General features: G+C 36.1%; 2 protein-coding genes across 3 annotated transcripts; both read left to right on the top strand.

Moving 5' to 3' along the window:
* Positions 1–224: 224 nt before the first annotated feature.
* LOC126619763 (uncharacterized) lies at positions 225–2,146 on the top strand. Of its 2 annotated transcripts, none has more exons than XM_050288174.1 (2): positions 225–504; positions 1,428–2,146. In XM_050288174.1, the coding sequence occupies exon 2, from the start codon at positions 1,505–1,507 to the stop codon at positions 2,102–2,104; it is 600 nt and encodes a 199-aa protein (XP_050144131.1). In that variant the 5' UTR covers positions 225–504; positions 1,428–1,504; the 3' UTR covers positions 2,105–2,146. The 2 variants fall into 2 exon arrangements, with proteins under 2 accessions (XP_050144131.1, XP_050144130.1); XM_050288173.1 differs by having other exon boundaries at positions 227–488.
* Positions 2,147–23,007: 20,861 nt separating this feature from the next.
* Positions 23,008–24,309, top strand: LOC126617673 (nicotianamine synthase-like). Its single transcript, XM_050285722.1, has one exon. The coding sequence runs from the start codon at positions 23,111–23,113 to the stop codon at positions 24,086–24,088; it is 978 nt and encodes a 325-aa protein (XP_050141679.1). The 5' UTR covers positions 23,008–23,110; the 3' UTR covers positions 24,089–24,309.
* The last annotated feature ends 2,790 nt before the right edge of the window (positions 24,310–27,099 follow it).

Below are 27,099 nucleotides of genomic sequence, written 5' to 3'. Positions count from 1 at the left end.
GGCTGTCCATATCATATGTCATCTAAGGTGATATAAAAATATGGTATAAAAACATGGTATAAATAACATTACTCATTTAAAATTCCAACTCCCATATTTGATTCCATCCCAACACTAGTTTAATACTTATTTATTGGACATGAAATCAATAACCTTGTAACATTTTGAAATATGTAAAATTCTGAGAGCAAACTTACAACAAAACGCAGCGTTTAGTCCGGTCACTCGAATCGAATCCCATGCAAGAAGCCCATGCATAATTAAAGTTTGAGAAATCTGGAGTCTGACTTTTCATTCACACGGCTCAGAGATTCTTCCCTGTTATTGGAAGCTTCTTCAATTCAGAGCTTTTCTAATTCCATCTCCATTCACCATACAAATCCAAAGTTAGGGTTTTTATTTTCTCCCAAAAAATCCAATGGATTTCCAGAAGAAGAGAATCCAATTACTGCTCTTCATTGTTGGCATCATCGTCCTCAGTATCACAGGTTTACAGAGATATATGTGCGTATATTATATATATATATACACACACACATACATGTATATATTGTCAATTTGTTTTTTCTTACTGGGAAAAACTGATGGAAATAATTTTAAAAATTGAAGTATTTTTTCCCCATTTTCTGGGAATTGAAATTTTTTTACGTCGGTAGGTAAAGATCTGCCCTTTTTGCTGTTTTATTGGCTCTTGAATCCTCGCATTTGGTTGCGAATTAACAAAATGCAATGTGTGTAAATTAAAACCCCAAAACGCTAAGAACCCAGATGTGTAATTAGGATTTTCTTATAGGAATTAGGATCTCCGTGGTGATGTGATTATGCGTTGTGCGTATGAAAGTTAACAACAAGAAGTAACAGATAGCAATCACAAATGACCATAGTTGTACGGTTTACGATGTCTCGTCGTATTCCCAATCCTTCGGTTGATTCCTTAATATTTCTTTTGGTATGAATCTGAAGGAGGGGGAGTTTGATTTGTGCTAATAGACCTGAGCTGATGATAGCTAGAATAGCTTAAAAGGTTTCGGATTTAAGGGGCATCGTTTAAACAATGCTCGGAGAAAACCCAGTGGGAGAACCCCGACCGAAGGAAAAAGAGTACCACACCCACATTACACATGAGTATAGCATACATCAGAAACAAAGATGAATCACTGTTTTGATGTTAATGTTCTGTGGCTGTTTAATGTGCTGATTGAATGGGGATGTAAATAAGATGTTTTATGTTCTTAATATTGTACATATGTGCTTGTTTAGACTAGAGTCTCGATTTTGTGCTCGTGTTAGGTGTTTTGAAGCATTTTGCGATTTACTAATATATATATATATGTGTGTGTGTGTGTGTGAAATGCAATATTCGGTTCTTGGTAATTTAGTATTTGACAATGTGTATCAAATACTTATTTGGATTATTTTCCTTGTAGCTGAAAAATGTCGGCAACTGGTTGGGGAAGAGAGTTCATCTCAGAGTAGGAAGTTTACATTCTTGAACTGCTTTGACATGAGTTCCGGAACACTAGCTTGTTCTGTCAAAGAGGGAGTGAAGCTCTATGTTAACAACATCAGAGCTTCTCATGTTGAGACGATGAGGCATAAAGCAATTGAAAGTGCATTGGCTGATGCATTGTCGCAGGGGATATCGGCTAAAGATGCAGCCAAACAAGCACAGAAGGCAGGAGCAAAGGCAGCGAAACTGGCAACACGGCAAGCCAAGCGGATAATAGGTCCTATCATCTCTTCTGGATGGGACTTCTCTGAAGCTATGTACTACGGTGGTGCAATAACAGAAGGGAGTGTCAGGGGCACCGGAACCATGTTTGGCACCTATGCTGGAGGGTTTCTAGGAGAGCAACGGCTTGGGAGATTTGGTTACCTTGTGGGAAGTCAATTGGGCAGTTGGGTCGGAGGTAGAATTGGATTGATGGTCTATGATGTGATTAACGCGGCGAATTACATACTCCAATTTGGTATACCCGAACAAAGTGAAGCTCGTGAAACTTCCGCTTACGAAGCCCCCGCAAATGAGAACCCTGAAGCTGAAGCCTATGAATCTTCCACCTATGAGAACTCCGAAACATATGAACATTCTGAACTGAGGTGAACGAAATGAAATATGGTCGTTCCTTTGCTTCTTTTCGCTCAATGTTATTTTGTAGATGCCAATGTTAGGAATGTCGGTACTACAAGATAGAGAATACACAAAGTAAAGTAGAAAATAGACACCAAGAATTTATGTGGCTCAGCAATTTATGCCTACGTCAACGAGACAATGATCAATCTTCACTATATGAAAAAGATGAGTACAACAAGAGTAGTTTTTACCAAGCCAAAGACAAGGCTTGATGGATACAATAAAGTATAACACACTTTCTATCACTCTAAACTTCACTCACAATGTGTAGTGGAACACTCTCACTCTCACTTTTGGAGTGGAACTCTAGCTTAATACTTTATCCTTTTCTACTTACTTCTTTCTTGATTGGTTACATCACTTCAACATCACACCCATATTTATAGGTGAGGACTTGGCACTCTACTTGTTTCTAGTTCCTTCTACAAACTAGAACTAGTTTCTAATTTCTAGTATATTCTACAAACCTCTAGCTTAATTCTAGACTAGACACAAAATTGTAGCTTCTAGATCTTTCCATTTGCAACCAAGGAAGCTAGTACTTTCTAGCTTCTTCCACCAACTTAATAACTTGCTAGAATTGTCTAGCATGTTCCAGCCACCTCACTTGCTTACTAGAATAATCTAGAACATTCATTATGGGCTGGACCATATACCAACCGCCAGTATAAGAAAATAGATTAGTTACTCATTCAAATATGTGTATACTTTTGCAGATGGTATTTCAATAGAATTGCATGCTTCGTTCTTACACTGAATTTTTTCTTCTTCTCTCAAATGCATATGCAAACGCCATTTTCCTATCGTTTTCTTGTACTTTATCCTTATTTATCGTTTTCTTGTACTTTATCCTTATTTTGTTATGTATATTCATAAAAATAGCGGAGGGGGTTGTAAGTTTGTAAGCATATCCCATGGATGTCTATGAATATTTTGAAGTAGAAGAGTGTCAATAGACTCTCACTTGGCAAGTTGGCAACCCAACCCTTGGGCCTTTGAACACACCTTCCCCAATAACACGGTTGGAGTGAGATAGGATGTTCCTACATTTGGGCAGCGCTAAGACAAAGACATTAAAGTAGCGATATTCTAAACTTATTACATGTTTTCAGGTAAGAGGTTTGGGACACTGTAACCTTCACATGCCTGTTTCATGGTAATTGGATTAATAACACATCTTCCCCACTAACATTGTTGGACTCAGATGGGCCTAATGTTCTTCAATTTGTGTCTGTTTCATTTTAATTGGATCTATAACACACCTTCCCCGATAACATTATTGGATTGAGATGGGCTAGTGTTCTTAGATTTGGGCAGCACTAAAACGGGGATCCTAAGATGACAGTATTCTAAACATATTATGCGTCATCATGTAAGATGTTGGGGGTACTATAAACTTATTGTCCGTTTCATATAAGTTGCTCATGCTCATCACAAGCAAGAGATTGCAAATACAGATCGATTAGAGATGCTAAAGCTTAGGGATGAGTTAGGGGTGTCAAAAAACTCGTGTTCCGATTTATCTATTTATATTCATGTCGGTGTTCTAAGTCAGGTAACTTGTCACGTCCGAACTTTCCACTTGTAGGGATGACTGATGAGTCCTATCAAATAATGAATAAGGGGACAAGTGATATCCCCGTGAAAAGAGATTTGAAAGCAAATTGTGAATTTGTGAGGGCCCAAGTTGCAGCAATAGTGTGGGTCAAAACCTGATAGGCCCATCATTCTCAGGGCCAGTGTGTGGCACATGGAGTCGTGTAGGTAACACACACTCGTTGCTCAAATGACCACATTTGATTTGACTTCACCCTAGCCAACCAATGCTTGTGCCCTTTGCTTTAATTAATTCTTTTTATTTAAAATTCATAAATTGTAAGAAAAAAAATAGGAAGCACTATGATTAATTAGTGTTTGATGGCATGGGCAGCAGTTGCTACACACAATTTATGATTGCAAAATATCAAATTAGGAGTGTGAATAGCTTTTTTTTTTTAAAAACAAACAAAAATTAGCACAAACAATCGAAGATCCTACTAAACAAAGACAAACAATATTAAATCCTAACACACAAATCATATATCTCAAAATTAATCCAAGACATCGACTTAACACATTTGAAAATTATTGTCAAGGCGTTTCACCAAATGCCCATGAAAATTTACCATATAGGAGTGAATTTTGGAAGATATGTAGACCAGATTAAAAAAAACAAAAGTTTTAGTTCAAGTTAATTAACCACATTCAAACTTATGATTAATTCATAAAGCTTGATAGTCTCAGGTTAATGTAGGATATGCTAGGGCAATCACATTTTGGAAGAGTACATAGGTTACAGCGTAAGTTATAGATAAAGAGATCACGAATAGTAACCATTAGATAAAAATCTGGAATATTGGAGCGAAAGAAAATAAAATGGAATAGTACAAAAATAACCAAAATATTTAAATATGTTTTGACTCACTAAACGATCTCAACTCCCTAAATCCAGCTTAGGTTGTGGGAAAAAAAAAAAGAGTTTGACTCGTCTCGTCATTTCATTTCCAGAAAGGTATCTTGAATTGAAAATGGACTTTGAAACTTATAACACACTATTTACGCTGCAATTCGCCTATCTAAAACTGCTTTTCCAGTCCTGCATCACCACTTAAAATCGTATCTCTGATAGAGGCTTGACCTACTTCTATTGTTAGTTGTACTTTTATCAGAATGGTGGTACAATGTGATTTACCAAAATGTGATCTCCCTACTTAATATTTTATGTGATTTTATATATATGAAAAGAAAAATATAAAACTTTCCAAAATGTTGAACCCACTATTTATAACAGTTAGTGTTATCCACACATCTACTTTTACTTCTTACACATCTATTGTTAATTTATGTTATTTGATATTCTTTAATTCATCCTATTCGGTGGTTGAAAATTAAGAAAAACATGTAAAAAGTAAAAATAAATGTATGAATAGCACAACCATCTTTGAAAAAAGATCCCAAACTTCGGTGTCGAGTAGTCGCGGTACTGCTATTATTGGGAGTGAAAGTGGCCAAATTGGCCGAAAATGAAGACTTCTTCCTGTCCCTACACGCATGTTAAACCCTTTTTTATTCCGACCAAAAGGGACATAAAAACATTATCAAAACCCATATAACCCTATCAGTTGTCTACATCTATGCTTTTACTACTTCCCTCAGTGGATTCTCTTTCAATGGCTAAAAAAATAAGACAGGCAACCTAATTTTTTTTTTTTAATAAAAAGGAATAATTGGTGTTCTAGCTGATTGAAGGTCTACGTGATGAGATTAGGGTTTGATTAAATTTTTGTAGTATAGAGTGCCACGAGTTATGGATGCTTAGATGGTGCTGTTGGATTTATCCAATATAAATCAATTTTTAAGTGGTTTACTACATGTAATAAAAATGTAATATTGGAGAATAATGTTGATTGTGATTTGATTTCTTAAAGATATCAATCCTATATAAGATGTCTTATATTGGAAATATGATTGATGGAATCCTTAATTGAATATGATTATGATACTTAACTTGGAAGTTAATAAAGTAAGTTTAGGTTTCATGTATGGATGGAAACCCTAACTTTTAGCCTATATAAAAACATCAGTCCCCTAGAACACACAACATAATGCTTCATATAGAGTAGTTGTATTCGACTAGGAGTTTATAGAAGATCTTGGTGTTGTTGTGCCCTGCTTGTTTCATGTTCGATATCCATGACCATCGTTGGAATCAGGTCAGTCACTCCTTCGATTGTGTTTTAATTGTATAACCTTATAAGGCTAACAGTTGGTATCAGAGCCATTTGTTATATAATTAAAACGTATTAAGATTGAAGTTTGATTAAAGTTGTCCAGAAAATTGATGAACTGAGATTTAAATTTTTAAGCAACGTGTTGAGAGTACATACAATTGTCTTGAAATTTTGTTCAATTTGTCAACTCACATCCCTTCAATTGCCGTGAGTAAAGCATACATTGCAGTGATAATTCTTGAGCAATTGTATAATTAATATATTGTCGTTATGACCTACTCCCTGGGACCGCATGCCTCTTGTAACCAATTGAATTTGGCTCTGATCATTCATGATAGTTTCAACTAAAACCATTATGTATGAGGTTTTGGCATATTAATAATTAAGAATTATACATTGCTATTGATTTGTGATATGATTTAGACGTGTATATATGCTCCAAATCAGTTATTGTCCTATAATATTCTACGGAATTGGGATCTCTTTTGCATGCGACAATTCTAAGAAATTATGCAGTGCTGAGTCATTCAATTTTAAAGAAGGAAAGTGGGTTATGCTCATGCGTATTGCTTTTCCACTAAAAGAGGTTTGGAGCCCATTGCAAGTATGCAATGAATTTATTATAAAAGTTGGTCTTTATGTATATGGGGCATAAAGTTTATAAAATCTGAGCCTGCATCGTCGTGTACCTGTGATTACATGGTGGTTTGATTGCCATATCATTTTTAACTATTTTACATGAATATTCATGTCAATTGCTTCAAGTCTCTAACCATGGAATATTTCAGAATTTTTATTTCAAATTTAATGCTAATTGTGGAGCAAAAAATATTCACAAGGCGACATGTGGATTTTTGACAAAAGAAGACAAAACTACCCTTTGGGCATACCGGGATTCCTACCCGCAAGCAGCGGGTAATTATCCCTCAACCAAGTCAAAAGTGCCCAAAATAGGTATCAACTTAAAACCTAATTTATTCATATATTTCCTATTTCATTATTTAGCTAATCAATTAGCTAAATACTATACTTATTCCATAATTCCTAAAACATTCCTTCTAAAATAATGATAAATAGCTAATTAATGGGTTAATTAGCTAATTATTCCCTTAATTAGCATTTAGACCTTTCACTTTACCCTAACTCCCACAAAAGGGCCGGCTATCCCCATTTCAAAACCTCATCCATCACCTTTTCTACCTTTTTCACCATTTCTTCCTTTTTATTAGCCAATAAATTCCATAACCACAAAAGCATTTCCTTTTATGTTTAATTAGTCAATTAATTGGCTAATTAAACCAAAATAAAACCTAAAACCCTACTAAGTGGCTGGCCATCCTTTCCTCTCCTATAAATTGGTTCCCATTTTCACCAAACACTAATTCCAACACTTTGGCAAAAATCCCAAAATTCTCTAAACACTCTTTCTCTCTAAATTCTAACTTTGGCATCGGAGGTTCTTTGGCCAAAGCCCCCCCATTCATCGTGGGTGCGTGAGGCTCTTGGCCTTAACCTAAGGTGTTAATTGTTTTGTAGGTGCAAAATTGTCCAAGATCAAGGAGGAAGAAATTTGCATCCACACTAATATTTTGGTTGACCATGTATTACTATTGTATGAGTTGAAGCCATGAAGGTTAGGGTTCCTTTTTACACATCTAGCAGCTGCAGCCTACCACCTCAAGGGCTTCAAGGCGGGCTCTGTTATATTACCTCGTGATAGACCTCCTATGTTAGGTGCGTCCAAGGTGGACAACAAGGGCTTCAAGGCGGGCTCTATTATATTACCTCGTGATAGACCTCCTATGTTAGGTGCGTCCAAGGTGGACAGCACAATGGCCACACACAGGTCAATCCCTAAGATCACAAGTTCACGTGACTGAACTCGGCAAAAGTATAGGTTACGTACAATTATAATCTCAAGTTTTTCTTATAAGCATGTGTAGGTATTAACACTTGTTCTAACCTTGCATTGGAGAATTTATTGAGATTCCTTAGTCGAACAAGCCTAATGAAAAGGTTAGTATATACATCAGCATATGAAATTCTTGTATGATTTTTCTTTTGATCTTCATGATAAATTATATAAGGAATGGTTGTGTTGGATTCATAAAGTGTTAAATTGTTCCCGCAAAATTCAACCATGTTGTGATGTCTTTCTGATTGTAGGAGATGGAAATAGTCATATCCTATAATTTATCAATACTATTGGGATGTGTTGTGCCTATGATTGTGATAACATATGTTAAAGTTGTGTTGCAGGAATGCATATGCTAAGTTTATATATGTCTATATTTGAAAGCAGGTCAATATAAATTTTGGCAATTTTTGTTATTGCATTTATAGCATCATGGATATGTTTCAAAGATGTGTAAGGTGACACAATTTCTTCCATGACCGTGGCATATGATAAATTGTAACTAATTTGCTTGAACCAAATTTTTAATATTGTTAAGCAAATGGCATGTATATTGTTGCTTGTATGGCTAATTTTGTTCAAGCATGAGATAACATATTTTTATTATTGCCGTGGGTTTTGGACTATAGTAAATTGTAGTTTTGTTTCCACTAATTTTTACGAGATGTAAATGAACTTTTATGTCATTAATAGCACAAGAAATATGCATGACTAATCAATCAGGTTTGTCTACAATTTTGCTTTCTTATCTCAGTATGGTCATTTAAACAATACATGACTAGTTAACTATAAAACTTGATACATAATTTGTGGATTAACTGAGAATTATAGAAAGCATCCAGTGACAAGAACAAGGGTATTATACAAATGAATAAGGTTTGTAGTAATTATGTGTCAGTTGTCATTTGTATTTTTATCTATTCTTATATGAGAATTTTGGTTGGTCATGTGATTATATATATGTTTACAAAGAAGTGGTGAACATATGAAGGCATGAGGTATGTAATCCGTTCAAAGTATGTGGCTTAATTGATAAGCATGAATTTCAAACATGTATTATTGTTTGTGGTTTTTTCCTATGACTAAAGAATTTAAACAGTGCTTTGATTAGTAAATTTTTATGTGTCATAAGGGGAGAAGAAAAGAAACTTTTCAAGGAAAATGTACGGCACATATTGGAGATGTTTTTTATGGAAGAAAATAATTTTGGTTGTTCCTTTTATTTAATTTGGTATTTACAAAGCTAATGCATGATTTTAATGCTATGTTTAGTAGTTTTGTACTACGGAAAGAAATATATAAAAAGGAAAGGAACATGTTTAACTTAAGAAAACATTTGAGCAATTTAGTTTTTAAGTAATTGACTTCATAATGATAAGTATTGAAATTCTTGTGGTGGAATGAAACTTGTTCTATATGTGATTAATCTCTTTCAAGTATGCTGTCAGGTTTTTGAGATTAATTTAATGTCAAGGGGAGTCATGGAGGAATTAGTGCCATTTGTTGGCAAGATTCGAAGTTCGAATTAGGTTATCATAATTTTGTCACTTACATTTAATTAATCTATGTGACTTCTTGTATTGTTTCAGGGCGGAGTTGACCAATGCCTTTTCAACTAAGCAAGACACAACGGCTTAATTGACGATGAGACTATGTTTTTGAGTTACTTCGGTCAACTTTGCATCTTAATTAGAATAAAAGGGATAATCTTCTTGCCTACAGGTGTGGATTAGTTCTTTTAGTTTAATTAAGATGGCATAGTATGGGTTTTATTTCATCGAAGTTGTGAAAATCTTCATCTTGCCTACATGTGTTGAAGTTTTTCATGAAGGTACTTTTGTGATATAAAATCTAGTACTAGAAACTAGTTAATTTTCTTGCCTACAGGTGTAAATTAATTTAGTTTCATAAAGTTTATTGGGATAAAGTTCCATGCCATTAGTGACAAATATTTCCACAATGAGCCCCATAAAAGGTTGTGGTTTGAAGGCATGGAAATCGGTTGCATCATGACGTATTTTGTGTCTCTTCATGAGACTTGTTGATGCAAAGTATTGGACCCATGAAGGTTAATCAAGGATTGCTAAGGTACGCATTGTTTAAATCTTATGCTTGTAAATCTTTTCAATTTGAACTATGATGTCGGTTTAGAGGATGAAATTTGACTACTAAAGTTTCCTTTGGACATCGAAATTGAAATGATATGAAATTGAATTTGTTATGGATGCATAAATTCATGATAGATGCACCTAATTGTTTCTGGCAGATTGTGTGTCTTGATTTAAATCGGGTGAATGACATGTCTAATGGTCACCAAATGATCTGAAATTTGGATATGTTAAATACATAGATGTCTAATATGTGTTCACAAAATTTCGTAATTTTCTGCCATGTATTTTAATTATGGTGAATTTACTAGTAACCCATGCTCGTATAGACAGTTTTTACTGGCAGATTGTGTTGGTCTTTTTCAGACGTGACTTTGGACTACTATTTTGACCCAAAACGGCTCTGCATTTTTATTTTTTGAAGATTAGTATGTCTATTTTGATCAGTATAAATTTGGTAGCAATCAAGCTTGTAAATTAATTATGATAAATTCTAAAGTAAGTGTAACTCATTGCTGAAATTCTGTTTGACAACTTTATGTTGGTTGTGATGTCTATTTTATTATGTCTAATATATAAAGAAATTTTCTTTAGGTACATATTTGAAAGAATATACTAATGAGTGTTTGCCCAAGTGGGAAAATTAGTGAAAGAAAATTGGGCTTCACACTCATTAACTTATTTGCAAGTGTAAACTCTGAAAACTTAGTGGGAGTTGTTCTAAAATTTTGAGCACTAAGTGGACTTGCATGACTCTATTAAAGCATTATTATATCTTCCATGAAATTGTGTTACTTGAATGTCTATTATATGTTTAAGTTGCATGAATGGATACTTGGTATATGCGTATATTTTTCTGTTACTTGCAATCATTTGGATTTCTTGGTTAATCATTTGTTTTGGGGCTCATAAGGACTTAGCACAAATGTAGACTTATTAATACATATATGATGGTTGTTGGATGCATGTTTTTTGTGGAACAACAGTGAATGCTTTCATTAAGGTAATACGCATTCATTGACTGAGTAAGGCTATTCTCAAAGGCATATTTTCAAAAATATTATTTAAGTATTGATTTGCAAATTAAGTGATGATGTTGCAGATCAGTGGGAGTTTGAGTTTCGTGTTAGTAATGCCTTACATTTGCAGATGACCTATAAGGTATAGAATCTATGTATTCATTAAGTCACATTTTTTTGTGTGCTAGTCAATTATTTGATGAAATATATATTAGATATCAAGTTGTTATCAAATTGCATATTAAATGGCATGGCATGGTTTGTGCACTGCCTCAGTTGTGAGGATTTCCATTGACACGCCCCGACCCTGATATTCCTCTAATACCAAGATAGACACGTGCTGGCCGACACTCGATGGTGACGAAAGCCATTAATTGATTACAAGAGTAATGATTAGAAGAAAATATTCATGAATAACATCAGAATTTAAGAGTAATTAACAAGGTTTAAGGAAGTGTCTAGAGTATACAAGACACAATCTAAAACAAGATTTACAAAAAGGAAAGATCATTACAAGATATCACACAAGTGAGTGATAGATTGCTATTGGTAGGGGTGTGAACACAGGAAAGAGACAAGAACAACGTGCACAAAATAATATTTGTATTTGATGATTTTAGGTTACAATCCCTCTCAAATTTGATCCTCTGATTCGATCTCCGTAAGGTGTTGATTTGTGGATGTGCGATTGATCCAAAGGGTCGTTGGGGTTGATCTAAGGATGAACGTTCTTCAAGGGCCGTGGGCTTGATCTTGAAGGTGGATTTGAGCGGATCTTCAAGGAGCCGTTGGGGCTTGATCTTGAGGATGAATGTTTCTTCAAGGGCCGTTGAGGCTTGATTTTGAATAACGGTGATGAACGGATCTTCAATGGGCTTTTGGGCTTGATCTTGAAGAACAATGATGAACGGATCTTCAAGGGCTTTTGGGCTTGATCTTGAATAACGGTGATGAACGGACCTTCAAGGGCTTTTGGGCTTTAATCTTGAAGGACGGTTGGATGTGTGGATTTGTCGACGTTGTTGATCCAAAGGGGGCGTTGGGGCTTGATCTTAGGATGAACGGATGATGAACGATGAACACTTTCTTCAAGGGCCGTCGGGGCTTGATCTTGAAGGTGGATGATTGTTGATCCAAGGGCCGTCAGGGCTTGATCTTGGAAGAACGATGAACACTTTCTTCAAGGGCCGTCGGGGCTTGATCTTGAATTGGTGGAACATTGTTGATCCAAGGGCTGTCGGGGCTTGATCTTGGAAGAACGATGAACGAAAAACGAAGAAGGCTTTCTTGATTCTTCGGGAACCTAGATGCTTGAGAGTTTCGAAGTTTCAGAGCTTCAGAGCTTCAAGGTGTAATATGAATTGGTCCCAAATGAATGAAATTGGCTTCTATTTATAGAATTCCAAAACTTGATTTTTGGGATTAAATAATCAGATGAAATAAATCATTTCTGTCGGGCGTTGACACGTGTCCTGTTTGATGACTTTTCCAACTTATTTCGATTTTTTGTTTAGACACACGCTACTTGTAAAATTTATGTAATACATGAGCGTTGAAACTTTGATTTATCGGTCAACATTTACTTACCAAAATTTCGATGTCTACAAGGGGAATGCCTCGTATGCCGTCTCGTAGTCCTCGTTTCTATGACCTGAATGGGGGCGCAAAACAAATGTGAGTGGACCAAGTTTATATATACAATAATAATAAAACAGTTATCAAAGTACTAACTCCCACAGTTTATATAATGAAAACTACTAGCATAATAAGTGATGGATTTAATAAAAATCCTAGCATGCCAAAAATATCTCCAAAAGTTATATCAAGGAAAAACATCGCGGAAATCAAAACAATAAACGCATTGTAGATCGTCTCGTAAGCGCGGTGTGCTGCTAAAAAGATCACTGAATAAATATAACTCTCGGCCCAATACTTGCTACGTGGTCTCTGCTCCCGTAGCCAGAGATTACCAACTCTCGGCCCAATGCCTGCTTCATGTCCCTCAGCTCGTAGCTAGGGATTACCAACTCCCGGCCTAAATGCTAACACTAGATCCTCGTCCCAGGCAGCATAGTGTCCTCTAGGTACGCACAAATAGTTACGCCTCTCATAAATAACCACTTCATAGTATAAAGTCATCCATCGTCTATACTATAAAGAGGGGTTTCTAAAACATATTCTAGCATCCTATCATCATCCATTAGATAGTCTACCAGATCATGGTTTTTATAGAAAATACGATATATTAAAATATAGCTCAAAATAGGCTAACATTTATTTCCTCACCAAAAACACGAGACGAATTCAATAAATTCAGTAAACAGGCTTAACATAAATCGAATCATAAATTCGTAGGCATGCTAATCATATATGCAATTAATTTATAAAATCATGTAATTTTAGAAGGGGTCCACTCACAAATATTCCTTAGCAGAAGAGTCAAGCGGATAAGGATTAAGGATTTCTCCACTAGCAACTTTACCTAGGCACAAAAATGTAATAAATAAATAAAAAGGATTTTCTAAAAGATTGTGCTTGAACTAAATAAATTAAGGGATTTTTCTAAGGTTTTAGGGTAAAAAGGCTTTAGGGTAAAGAAAGGGGGTTTGGGCTTAAGCCCAAACACACACACACACCACAAACACACACACACAAGCACGACATGCACATGCATGCATGGCATGCATATACACACACGCACACACGGGCTGCATAAAGGCCGGCCCTCACAACACACATTCTCACCACAAAAGCCCTGAGCCTCACAAAATAAAAGGCTGGGCTTTAAGCCCTTTAACAAAAACCGGCCCAAGGCCCTTTGGGGTTTTAAAAACAACATAACTAAAAATAAAAATCAAGCGGGTTAGGGTTTTGGGCTGAGGCAACACAGGCCTAAGGCCCAAGGGAGAGGGAAGGCTGGATGGCCTGGGGTTTTGCCGAAGAAGAAGGCCGGAGCTGCTACAACTCCGGTCACTTGAAAACAGAGGTTCTAGACCCCGATCTAAGTATGAACATGAAGAACAAGAAGAGAGGAAGAGATTGCTACCTTCAAATAACCGTAACACAGTCGAAGGTGACCGGAAATCCCCTCGAAGCTGACGGGTTTGCCGGAAAAACGGGTGTGCTCAACCCAACTCATTCCAAGGTACAACCTACGTAAAGAGGGAAGGATTTGATTCAGAAAACACAACCAAACATCATTCTAAGAGAGAGAATGAGAGATTCGTGACTTACCCCAATGGAAAAAGAGAAAAGGTTCGTCGAAACTTTGCTCCGTGCCGTCGAACTCGCAGGGCAGGGGTTCTGGGCTCGTTGCGAGCCTCCTCGATGGTGACACGGTCCTTGTGTCCAGAGGAAGAGAATGATGTGAGAAGTAGAGGGAGAGAGGTACGGGAGAGCTGAGAGAGAGCTACGGGAGAGTTGAGAGATACATAGTACAGAGAGAGAGAGAAAGAAGAGAGACGTCTCGATGGGGGACAGAAAGAGAGAAAAGATTGGTGAGTTAGATGGCTGCCACATGGCAGTTTAAGGTAAAATAACAAATAATACAAATATTTGGGGGTGGTTGTAACATCCATTTTACTCACAGGTGTTGGAAATCACTATGAAAGTAACTGGTATGATGCATAGATCAGTGTCAAAAACATGTTAATTCATCTTGCTCATAAGTGTTGAATTAATTTGTTTTATGAAGTTTTTGGGATATTTTACTTGGACATGTGCCTATTTGGTATTTTCAGTTGTGTCTGTTGGCTACAAACATTGTTTGTATTGTTACTGATCTAATGAAAGTGATGCATGATTGTTTTGGAGATGTAATCACACCTGCAAGTTATGGTGGTTTCATTAGATATGAAGGATATCTGTATGAGCAGATTTAAAACTTGGAAGAAGCATAAAGTGTAACTTGGTCGTTACAATAAGGTGGACCTGAGATGATATAAAGTAAGACGGTTAATTTAAAGTTTCATCTTTTGATCATAATTTGTGTTTCATGTGAATGCGGATCTTAGCATGTGTGATTATGAAGGTTATGGGTTGTGTCAATCCTACAACCTTGTTAGTTCTATGTTAAGAAATTCATTTGACCGAAATTGCATTAAGGACGAGATGTAATCACTGTTACATGGCCATTAAAGTGACATTAGTCTCCAATCTCAAGTGTAAACATGAATATTTCATTTTGTAGACCAAGTGGGAGAATGTTGGATTTATCCAATATAAATCAACCCTTAAATGGTCTACTACATGTAATAGGAATGTAATATTGGAGAATAATGTTGATTGTGATTTGATCTCTTAAAGATATTAATCCTATATAAGGTGTCTTATATTGGAAATAGGATTGATGGAATCCTTAATTGAATATGATTATGATACTTGACTTGGAGGCTAATAAAGTAAGTTTAGGTTTCCTTTATGGATGGAAACCCTAACTTTTAGCCTATATAAAAACACCGGTCCCTATAAGCCCTAGAACACACAACATAATGCTTCCCATAGAGTAGCTATATTCGGCTAGGAGTTTATAAAAGATCTTGGTGTTACCGTGCCCTGCTTGTTTTCGTGTTCAATATCCATGACCACCGTTGGAATCAGTTCAGTCACTCATTCGATTGTATTTTAATCGTATAACCTTATAAGGCTAACAGGTACAAGTAATTCTTTGACGTATTAATCTCGATTGAGGATGAAAAAAATAGGTCAAGCTAATTTTATCGGAAGAAGTCACCCATGCAAACCCTAGATTATATATTGCATGAAAGAGATTTTTTTTTTTTTTTAATAAAAGTTTAGAGAGAGGGGAGGTTACACCATCTTAAGGTTAGAGGCATACTACAAACCTCTATAAGGATCTATAGAAAGAGTCTTGGTCCCTTTTTTGGTTTTTACAGATCACACATCAAGAAGGATTGTCGACAGGTAGACTCGAACTTAGCTTTTGGTATGGCGAAGAGAATGATCTTTACCAATTCAACCAACTCTCGTTGACTGCATGAAAGCGACTTTCATGCACTTCCAAATTGTCTTTGCTTACAAGAATATGTATATCTTTAGAGGTTAAAAATATTGGAATAAGTCAATATTTAGGACAAAAGGAATGTAAATATTTTGTAATTATTAGAGTCATGTTTTAGGAAGGATATTATGTCCTTTCTTGTTTCCTTGGAGAACAATGATTGTATTATGTATATATATTCAGAATATGGAATACATGAAAATTTAAGCCGTAAAATTTCTATTTGGCATCAGAGCCTAAACCGTAACCCTAAGACTTCCGTTGTGCTACTGCTGCTGTGAAAAATAAAATTAAAAAAAACAGCAAGTTTGTGGTTCTTTGCTGCATTCCTGCAACAAGCCAAGTCTGCCGTATGTGTGTGTTGTTGCCAAGACTCCGTGTGCCATGCTATTGCTATCATAAAGGGAAACACACAACAAGTTTTTTTGTGTTTTTCCTGTTTTTCCCGTTGCATCCTTGCAGCAAAGTCAATTACTTGCTGCGTGCTACTGTGTATTGGGTGCTGTCGTGATCAATGGCAAGTGATAAGGGAGAGTTGGGATTGAAATTGGAGGGTGGGGCGCATGGCTTTACCCACGGTTCAGTTGCCAATCCGGTGGTTATTCAGAGTGATGCTTCGGCTATATCGAGTACTGTAAAACTTAATGGATCAAACTACCCTCTTTGGTCCAAGGTGTTTAAGATGCATATCGTTGGACGTGGTAAGAAATGGTTCATAACAGGGAGCATCAAAGAGCCCAAAAATGACAGTGCCGAGTATGAAGTTTAGGAGACAAGGAATGCAATTGTGAAATGGTGGATGATTAATTCCATGGATCCTACCATCATGGGATTTTTCATTCATCTTCGTACCGTTAAAGAAGTCTGGGAAGAAGTTGCTCGAAAGTATTATGATGGGTCTGATATTTCTAAGATTTATGAGTTAAAGGTGAAGTTATTCCAACTTCGCCAAGAAAGAAGATCTATTGGTGTATACTATGTCGATCTCAAAGCTGTTTGGCAAGAGTTGGATCAAAGAAGACCAATCAAGATGGAGTGTGTTATTGACTTGAAGACCCTTCGAGAATAGATTCAACTGGATCGTGTGTATGCCTTCCTAGCAAGGCTTGATGATATTTTTGACAAAGTGCGTAGTGATATTTTGAGAACTAAACTTTTACCATATGTAGATGAGGTGTTCTCCATTATTAGGAGGGAAGCACAGCGCCATGCAACTATGATTGGAAATAGTGGCGTTGGGAACCAAGGATGAGCTCCTCCCGTGGCTAAGGTGTCACGACCACCTTCGGGTAGCCGGCCATTTAATCCATCACCATTGGCCATTCACTCGGTAAAACAATGATGATTTGAAGTGCACTTTTTGTGGGCAAACCTGTCATACAAAAGATATATGTTTTCAAAAACATGGAGTACCTGCATGGTTCGCTGAATTGAAGAAAAAGTTACGTGCCAAGGAACGAGCCGCTAATAGAGCAAGTGGAATCCCTGCGTCCGTTGCCACTGCTACTAAGGATGTTGTACCTATTGTGCCCCATCTAGTGATCCGAGTGAAAACTTGTTGACTATGACTACTCATAGTGAAACCTCAGCCATTCCAAGTAGTATAGGGCATGTTCTTTTAGCCTCTGATATGGAACATCATACAGGTTGGATTCTAGACTCGGGTGCAACCGATCATATGACTTTTGATAGTAATTTATTTACTAGCATGACAACAAGTTCACGGAAATGTATTGCAACTGCTAATGGAACAACAATACCGGTTTTGGGGGCCCGCACTGTGAACCTCACGTCGACCCTTCCCCTTCATCACTACCTGTTTGTTCCCTCGTTGTCTCATAATCTGTTATCTATTTCTCAAGTTATTGAGCAATTAGATTGTGTTGTACTTATGTATCCGATGTTTTGTTTGCTTCAGGATATTCAAACCAATGAGATAATTGGGTGTGGCACTAAGAGAGAAGGGTTATATTATGTGGATGACGTCGTTCCTGGTAGAGCTAATGTAGTTCGAGCATCCTGTACCAGTAATTTGCAAGAAGTTTGGTTATTGCATCGTTGGTTAGGACATGATTCGTTTGGTTATTTAAGGCATATGTTGCCTAGTTTATTTCATGAACTAAAAGAATCAGACTTACATTGTGAAGTGTGTATTCTCGCGATGAGCCATAGTGCTTTGTTTCCTCCTAGTATGAATAAAATATTATTTCCTTTTGATCTTGTGTGCTCTGATGTTTGGGGTCCCTCTCCCATTAGTACTTTGTCTGGAATTAAATGGTTTGTTACCTTTGTTGATGATTGCACTCGTATGACTTGGATTTATGTGATGAAGAATAAAAGTGATGTTAGTATGGTGTTTCGGTCATTCTCTCAAATGGTTGCAACACAATATTCCTCTGTTATTAAGGTTCTCCGCTCAGATAATAAAGGTGAGTATATTGGTTCCGAGTTGTCTGGCTTACTTCGGGATCAAGGAATTCTACATGAAACTACTTGTCCTCATACCCCACAACAAAATAGGATTGCTGAGAGAAATAACCGTCATATTCTGGAAACTGCATGTGCCTTGCTTATTGGTGCGTCCGTACTTAAATGGTAATGGCCTAAAGCTGTCACCTATGCCGTGTATGTGATTAACCGTATGCCATCCCAGGTTGTGGACTTTTATACACCTTTCTAAGTGTTGACATAATTTGTTCCCGTAGTATCAACCAATACTCTTACTCCTCGTGTATTTGGGTGTGTGGCCTATGTTTATATTCACAAGATTCATCGTAGTAAGTTAGATTCATGTGCTCATTGGTGTGTTTTTCTTGGAATTGCTACTCAACATAAAGGGTATAAGTGTTACCACCCTGAAACTCATCATATGTATGTGATCATGGATATTAGTTTTTCTGAATCCGAGTTTTTTTATGCTTTAATTCCATCACCTTCCAATCACCAGAGGGAGAATACTAGTGGTGATCTTGGCTGGTTGGAAATATGTAACTCAGGGGGAGCATTTGTTGAAAAAGAAAGTTGTGAATGCTCTCAACAAAAAAGCTATGAAAGCTTTTGGCAAGGCACTGCTGAGAATGGAGACAATGGCTCTCGGCAAGACACTGCTGAGAATTGGATTATTATGTAGCTGCCGAGCACCAAACCCACTGGGTCTTCTCGGCAACAGGCTACCGAGTGCGATGCAAAGTGTTAGCAGAAAGCTGCCAAACCAGTTACGCCGCTCTAGTAACCATTAGTTACCGAACCTACACCTCTCTCTCTCGAGCTCGATAGTGCCACCTAATTTGTCTTCTCTGAATATCCCTGAGGTAAGTACTACTGATGCTCATGTAACTAATCCAGATAATATTATGAGTACATATAAGTTGCCGCCAAGGCAAAATCGTGGTGTTCCTCCTGACATATTTTCTCCTGAAGGAAAAGTGAAGTATCTAATAGCTAATTATGTGTCATGCTCAAACCTTGCACAAGAACGTCAAGCCTGGGTAAATAATGTGGAAGCAATCCAAGCACCAACCCGAGTTGAAGAGGCCTTGAAGGATCCTAAATGGGCTGCTGCAATGGATGAGGAAATGATGGCACTACATAAGAATGATACATAGAAGGTAACAAAGCTACTTGAAGGAAAGAAACCGGTTGGGTATAGATGGGTCTTTACGATCAAATACAAGGTAGACAGATCGATAGACAGGTATAAAGCGAGGTTAGTAGCAAAGGGTTATACTCAAACCTATGGTGTTGATTATCAGGAGACTTTTTCTCCAGTAGTGAAGATGAATACGGTACGAGTTATGATTTCTTTAACTACAAATTTGAATTGGCCACTGAAGCAGTTTGATGTGAAAAACGCTTTTCTTCATAGGTACTTGGAAGAAGAGGTATTTATGGATTTTCCTCCGGGGTACAATACCGAAGGGAAAACCAGAGTATGTAGGTTGCGAAAGTCACTTTACAGACTTAAGCAATCACCTCGTGCATGGTTTGGTAGATTTACTCAAGTTATGATAAAGATTGAGGGATTTACTAATGTTGATTGGACTGGTGATGTGACTAATAGGAGGTCTACATTTGGGTATTTCACATTCGTTGGAGGTAATTTGGTTACGTGGCGAAGTAAGAAGCAAAATGTGGTATCGTGGTCTTCTGCCGAGCCCGAGTGTAGGGGTATGGCACATTGTGTGTGAGATTCTTTGGCTACGAAAGTTACTTTGGAGTCTTGTTTTCAAACAGAATGAGGCAATGAAGTTGTATTGTGATAATAAGTCCGCTAAAGAAATAGCCGCGAATCCAGTACAGCATGATAGGACTAAGCATGTTGAGGTTGAAAGACATTTTATCAAAGAAAAGCTGGAGAAGAAGATTGTGTCAATACCATTTGTGAACTCAGAAGAACAACTTGCAAATATCCTTACCCATGCTGTGTGTAGTAGAAGATTCGGTGATTCGCTTGTCAAGTTGGGCATGAGTTATATCTATGCTCCAACTTGAGGGGGGTGCTGGAATAAGTCAATATTTAGGAGAAAATGAATGTAAATATTTTGTAATTATTAGAGTCATGTTTTAAGAAGGATATTATGTCCTTTATTGTTTTCGTAGAGAACAGTGATTGTCTTATGTGTATATATTCAAAATATGAAATACATGAAAATTTAAGCCGTAAAATTTCTATTAAAAAATGAGGTCAAACAAAGAGAATTTTCCAAAGCATAAAGCATCTTGTTTGAAAGCTTGCACTACCTAAAGGAATGATTGCAATGTATCTAAACCATTGATAGAGAAAATAAAGCTGGAAAAAAAGGTATAAATAATTATAACAATATCGTGGGAAGTTGAATTCGAAATAGCAAAGGGACTTCTACCGAAGAGAATTTTCATTGTGGGAACATGATCAGGTACACCAAGTGTAATAATATAATTAGTTGAAAATTTGAAAAAATTAATTCTACCAATAATATCATGACACTTGGTATATATACCAAGTTATGTTCCCGACACATTGAAAATTTTCTCCTTTTACTGATTGAAACTATGTTGGCCATCCAGTTCCTGTAAAGCCAACATAATTTTCAGCAAGAAAAAAAAACCTAGAAGAAGCATAGTGGAAGCTACGAGGCACTTTGACAACGTCTAAGAACTTAGTGTGTATGACAACATTGAAGACATAAAGTTCCGGGGATAAGTCTATTGTTTCTGCCATCTTTGTGGTAGATTTGTACCGGGGTGTTTATGCTAGTGTGTGCACTTGTGGTAACCAATTAGGGGACTATCATCATTACTTGTTTGTGTGAAATACCTCCAGATCAAATATTTGGTCACGGGAGATTGTACCCATGTGGCAATCCTTGTATTTGTTATTGCTATCGTTATTAATGGAAAATCGTTATCGTTTCTTGTAAAAAAAAATTTAAAAAATAAAAATTCCTACATGATATGTATAATATATGTTGAACGCGTCTGAATATCAAAATCATGTAACATGGAACATCTAATTATAATATATATATATATATATTTAATTTTCTGATATGTATAATATATGTTGAACGCATTTGAATATCAAAATTATATTTTTTTTATGACATCTGAATATTTGAGAAACTATTTCTTATATGCTATTAATCATGTAACATGGAACATCTAATTAGAGTTTAAGTGTAAATAATATCGTTTGCTAAAAAAAAGAAAAGACATACGATTAACTATCATATATAGTGTGTATGACTTTTTATCATTGGTGAAGGTGGATGTTTCAGTTTCATCATTCTACTCCGAAGAGCTAATACGCCTACAAGTCCTCCATTTACAATCCACAACGGTAATTAAGAGTACAAGTATTATTGTTAAATGGATTATCTTGTCAGTTGTCACTAGCTTTTGATCCATGAGTGTCTACCATAAAAAAGGTTTTGGGGACTCATTTCTCCACTCTAAATTTATTTTTTAATTGGGAAAATTTAAAATATGTCCAATTTTATAGGTCTACTTTTGAAATAGGTCCAATTTTTAATGACTTTTGACTTTTGAAATAGGTTCAATTTTTAGTTACTTTAACCCATATCAAAATACCCCTACTTTTTTTAGGGAACTTTAACGAAAAGCATCCGGTACTGTTCACTTTAACGAAAAACCACATTTTTACACTAAAAAGTCAATCATAGTACTATTCACTTTACCCTTTATTTTGCCTTTATCATTAAAACTCAAAGTTTTCAAGCCCTTTTCATTAGTTTTTCTTTTTAATTTAGATCCCATTTTGTGCATTCAATGTAAGAAAGAAAGAGATGGCATCATTTTCTCCCATTACCACATCACTTATAACTACTTTTCCTGCTGAAGTAACAGAACCATTGGTAGGGATAGGCATGCTACTTGCTGCTTTAGTTTAACGGTCTATCGAGTGTTGTTACTCTGAAACCTATCTGTATTCTGTATGCCTCCACATGGGGATAATGGCCTTGTCCTGAATCCTAAGAAAAGCCAAGACTCGAGTTAAGAAAGACTTCCATGGAACATATTGAATTCATGTAAACCCTCACTCATGTAATTCTATAATTCCTATTGAGACGTAATGTGAGAGATATAGAGTTCGTTTAATTGTTATGTGTTTAAGCACCCTAAACTCCTCATAGGCAAGCTTTTTTGGGTTCCAAAGAGTTTTTATAAACCGACTGTACACACAAAAGTACTGCAACAAATAGTAGAATACGCGCATAAAATAAATTTGTATTTGGATGCACATATCTCACCCCTTATGAATAAAAATAATAATTATTGTTATCATTTTTCCTTTTTTAGGTTAATTTTGTGCTGTAAATAGAATATGAATGTTATATTTTCTTCCTGTACAAGACTATGTACTGTATATATGTGACTCCACGAGGAAAATAATATATATGAGCAAGTTCTTGAAAAATAAAATATTGTCTGTATATATCAATATATGTTGTGAATATTAATTGTTACACCATTAGAAAATTTTGAGGCGGCAATAGAGGTGCCATGGACCCCACAAGTGCCCATAAATAACGACTCTGGAGGATTCCACCAATATTAAGCTGTGAGAATTTTTTTCAAGAGGGTTTGAATTTTCAATCTTACTATTTCCCAAGAGTCTTTGATCACCATATCCTCAAGTGTGGACATGTGTTGCCAGGGAGATGCTTTGGTACAAAGAGTGTGTGAATTGTATGAGAAAATCTCAAGCCTAGAGAGCCTCAAACCCTCCCAAGATGTCAACATGCTCTTCACCCAACTCGTCCTGACATGCATACCACCAAGTCCAATCGATGTTTCCAAGTTATGCCGAGGGGTGCAAGAAATAAGGTCAAATCTTATAAGGCTTTGTGGAGAAGCAGAAGGACTTTTGGAGAATCACTTCTCAACAATCCTAGGCTCATTTGAGCACCCTCTCGACCATCTCGACATTTTCCCTTACTATTCCAATTACCTCAAGCTTAGCAAACTTGAGTTCAACATCCTTAGCCAACACTTCACCCGTGCGCCTAGCAAACTTGCCTTTGTGGGTTCTGGCCCTCTTCCCCTTACTTCAATTGTCTTGGCCTCCAATCACCTCACCAAAACCTCTTTTGACAACTATGACATCGACACATTGGCCAACTCCATGGCTCTTCGCTTAGTGTCATCCGATCCTGACCTATCAAAAAGGATGGTCTTCCACACCACAGATATAATGGATGTCACAACTGCTTTGAAAGACTATGAAGTTGTGTTTTTGGCTGCTCTTGTTGGCATGGACAAGATGGAGAAGCTGAAAATTATCGATCACTTGGCGAAATACATGGCTCCAGGAGCAACTTTGATGCTAAGGAGTGCACACGGCGCGAGAGCTTTTCTTTATCCGGTGATTGATCCTTGTGATGATCTTAGAGGGTTTGAGGTTCTCTCTGTGTTTCATCCCACCGATGAAGTCATTAATTCGATTGTCATCGCGCGTAAATACGCATTGCCTGTTCAGCACTCATCATCAATTGATTCTCAGGAGATTAATAATGCTGGTGCCATTAGACTTCCCAGCAAGTGTTGTGAGATTGAAGCCTTCAATCCTTTCCATAAACTTGGAAACATGATTGAGGAGTTGGCCTTCGAGGAGCAGCTTTAATAAAACATCGATCCTGTGATGATTTTTCTTTATATGCCTTCATCTATGTTGCTTGCAGGGAAATAAAATCCATTTATTTGGTTTAACTGATATGTGTTCGATGCGCGTGTATCTGACCTGTGTTTATATAGCTACTTATTATCGTGACATATCCAATATGTGTTATGGAATCCAAAATTATAATAAAATCACATGGAAATTGGATCCTTATTTTGGATACATATTGTTTGTTGTTTCTTCTTGCACTTACGAAAATGAGAAAATCCCAATTCAAATTGTTAATAGTGGAACTAGAGGAGGAATGATTTTAGCATAATTTTAGCACAGCCTAGTTTCTCCATTCCTTTCTTCGCTCAAATTGTTAGAAATAAACAAAGTTGTGTGTGGGGAGAAAAAGAATGTAGAATTCAGTTAAGGTTTTTTTTTTTTTTTTTTTTTTTTTGGTGAAACTGCTTCAAAAATCTAATTTTGTACCCCTCACAAATGTATTTCTATTTATAAATATATAAAGTTTGGAGTGCAGAATGAGAATTTTGGAGTGGTAATAAAAATTCCATTTTTTTAATGAACAATTAGGGATAATGCAGTCAGTTACAAGATGAATTAGCAATATTCCAAAATTAAGGCTGAGAAGGATGTATCTCATATTATTCCAAAGTTTTCCAACCATTGATATATGATTGTGCACTAGCATGCCCATTAATATTTACTCTGACTTCTGTACCCCAACCAGTTGGGTTTAGGTTAAGAAGAAGAGGTTCATTATTGTTCACAGCTTGTACTTATTTCAAATAAAAGTTTGCATTAGAGCGTTCCGAACCCTCGACCTAGCCTACTCATCCTCATCACTAGGCTAATTCATTAACTTAATAAAATTGTCTCTTATGTAAAATATGGATAAGCATGTAGGGTTTTCTTCACAGTTTGAGTGGAGGCGATACCTCAAAGACGAAAAGATTGAGAGAGACCAGAATTTTGTTGCGTTCTGCAGTCATTTCATTATTATGAAATCTGCAATATTGAGTGATCCTCAGGTGAAATATTTAATGTGTTTTTCTGCTTTTTTGGACCACAAAAGGCTGTCATTGTAGGTTATCTGATAGCAAGTCGTTTAGGAAAACGACAATTGATTTGCGTGGGATCTGTCTAACTGTGATTTGTTCAAAAAGTTTCACCATTCGTGGTTGGTCTCCTCTCCCGATCTTTCTTGCTTTCCCATCACATCCAATCTGAAAAGGCAAAGATGTCTGGTTTTTGAAGCTCCACTAAATTAAACAAAAAAAACATTTACCCTAGTTAATGCCTATAAATTTAAAGAAAATTAATTAAAAAGATTTGAAAATTTTGAGTTTTAACGATAATGATAAAATAAAGAGTAAAATGAATAGTATTATAATTAATTTTTTAGTATAAAAATATGATTTTTCGTTAAAATGAACAGTATCAGAAGTTTTTTGGTTAAAATTTTCTATAATGTATGAGCCCCATTGGATATCAGCCCTCATTGGATATCTTTCACTGTGCTTTGACTAAGGTTATATAAAATCTAGTGACCAGAGATTTCTATAAACTTCCATCTGCAATAAATTACAAGATCCACTAAGTAGAGATGCATGAATTTCCTCCAATGCTAAATATTAATTAATTATCAAATTAGCAGAAGACGAAATATTGTCAATGTCAGAAGAGAGCTGCAGAACCTTATATTACAGAAATATTAGGGAAAGGTACAGAGTATAGACTTTGAGGCTACGAGTTCTCGTACATAAATTTTTACCACATTCATTTTCCTATTATATTTAATTTGCTAATAGCTAGCAAAGTATACTTGGGGAAATATGGCATGGAGAATTCGGAATTTTTCTTAAAACTATATTCATTGTTCGGATTTGATCTTATAGCCCATAGCAGTGTACTCTTTCTTATGCAATCAAGTTCGAATCTCTCACCCCTTAATTTAAAAGAATTAGTGAACATAAAATGTCACTTATATGAAGAAAAAAAATCTTAAAACAATATATTGTTCACTATTTTGGGTACATCGATCTAACTTACCCTATCAAAAATATTACATTAACCAACAAGATTTCAGTTAAGTGTACACAAATATTACATTAACTAACAAGATTTCAGTTAAGTGTACACAATATATACAGATGTTGGTGTTGGACAACCTTGTTAATTAGGTTAGAAAATTAAAGAGAAAATTTTCGGCAGGGGCTAGGGTTTGTAAATTGTAAGCTTATGTATATGCATGTCGAGTGTGTGTGTGTGTAGTGTCTAGTGTCGACATAAAGGGAATGTTGTCCTGCATAAGTGCACTTAAAATAAGGGCCCTTTTGGAGTGGTGAGTGTTGTCATATGCAGATCTGCAATATGAATCTTTTTCTCATAGTGTCGACATGGGGTTCATGGGACTATGGGAGAAAAGCACAAATAAGTTTATAAGTTAATTGTATGAGAAAATCTCAGGGCATCGAGAGTCTCAAACCCTCCAAAGATGTCAACATTCTCTTGAGTCAGGTTGTGAACATATGCCACCAAGCCTTGTTCATGTTATTGAAGTGTCCAAAGAAAAACAATTATTAACTCATTGAATTTTTGGAATAGTTAATCAATAGTGAAGGACGATTAATATATAAGACATTATTTCAAATCTTTACAAAACAATATTGAGATTTTATATGTGTTCACGTTCAATTTTAAACAAGTGTACATGATTCCATCACGACTTACATCATAATAAGTCACATTATTTTTTATTTATTTGTATTTTTTCGAAGTATAGCCTAAATCATTTTGAGTGATGAATACTTAAAGCACCAACATTTTATTACAAATGGAGTTTGAATTGTGCGTGTTGGTCTTTTTGGGTACATGCATATATAACATCACCTAATAGATAACAAAATCTAATCATGGACACGAGTGAGTTGACAATTCTTATCACCAACAAAAATTGCTCTTCCTCTTGCATCAACTGACCAACTATATGGTGTATCGGCTGCACA

This window comes from Malus sylvestris, chromosome 4, assembly GCF_916048215.2.
Source record: "Malus sylvestris chromosome 4, drMalSylv7.2, whole genome shotgun sequence".
Lineage (NCBI taxonomy): Eukaryota > Viridiplantae > Streptophyta > Magnoliopsida > Rosales > Rosaceae > Malus > Malus sylvestris.
This window is presented reverse-complemented; position numbering and strand designations above follow the sequence as displayed.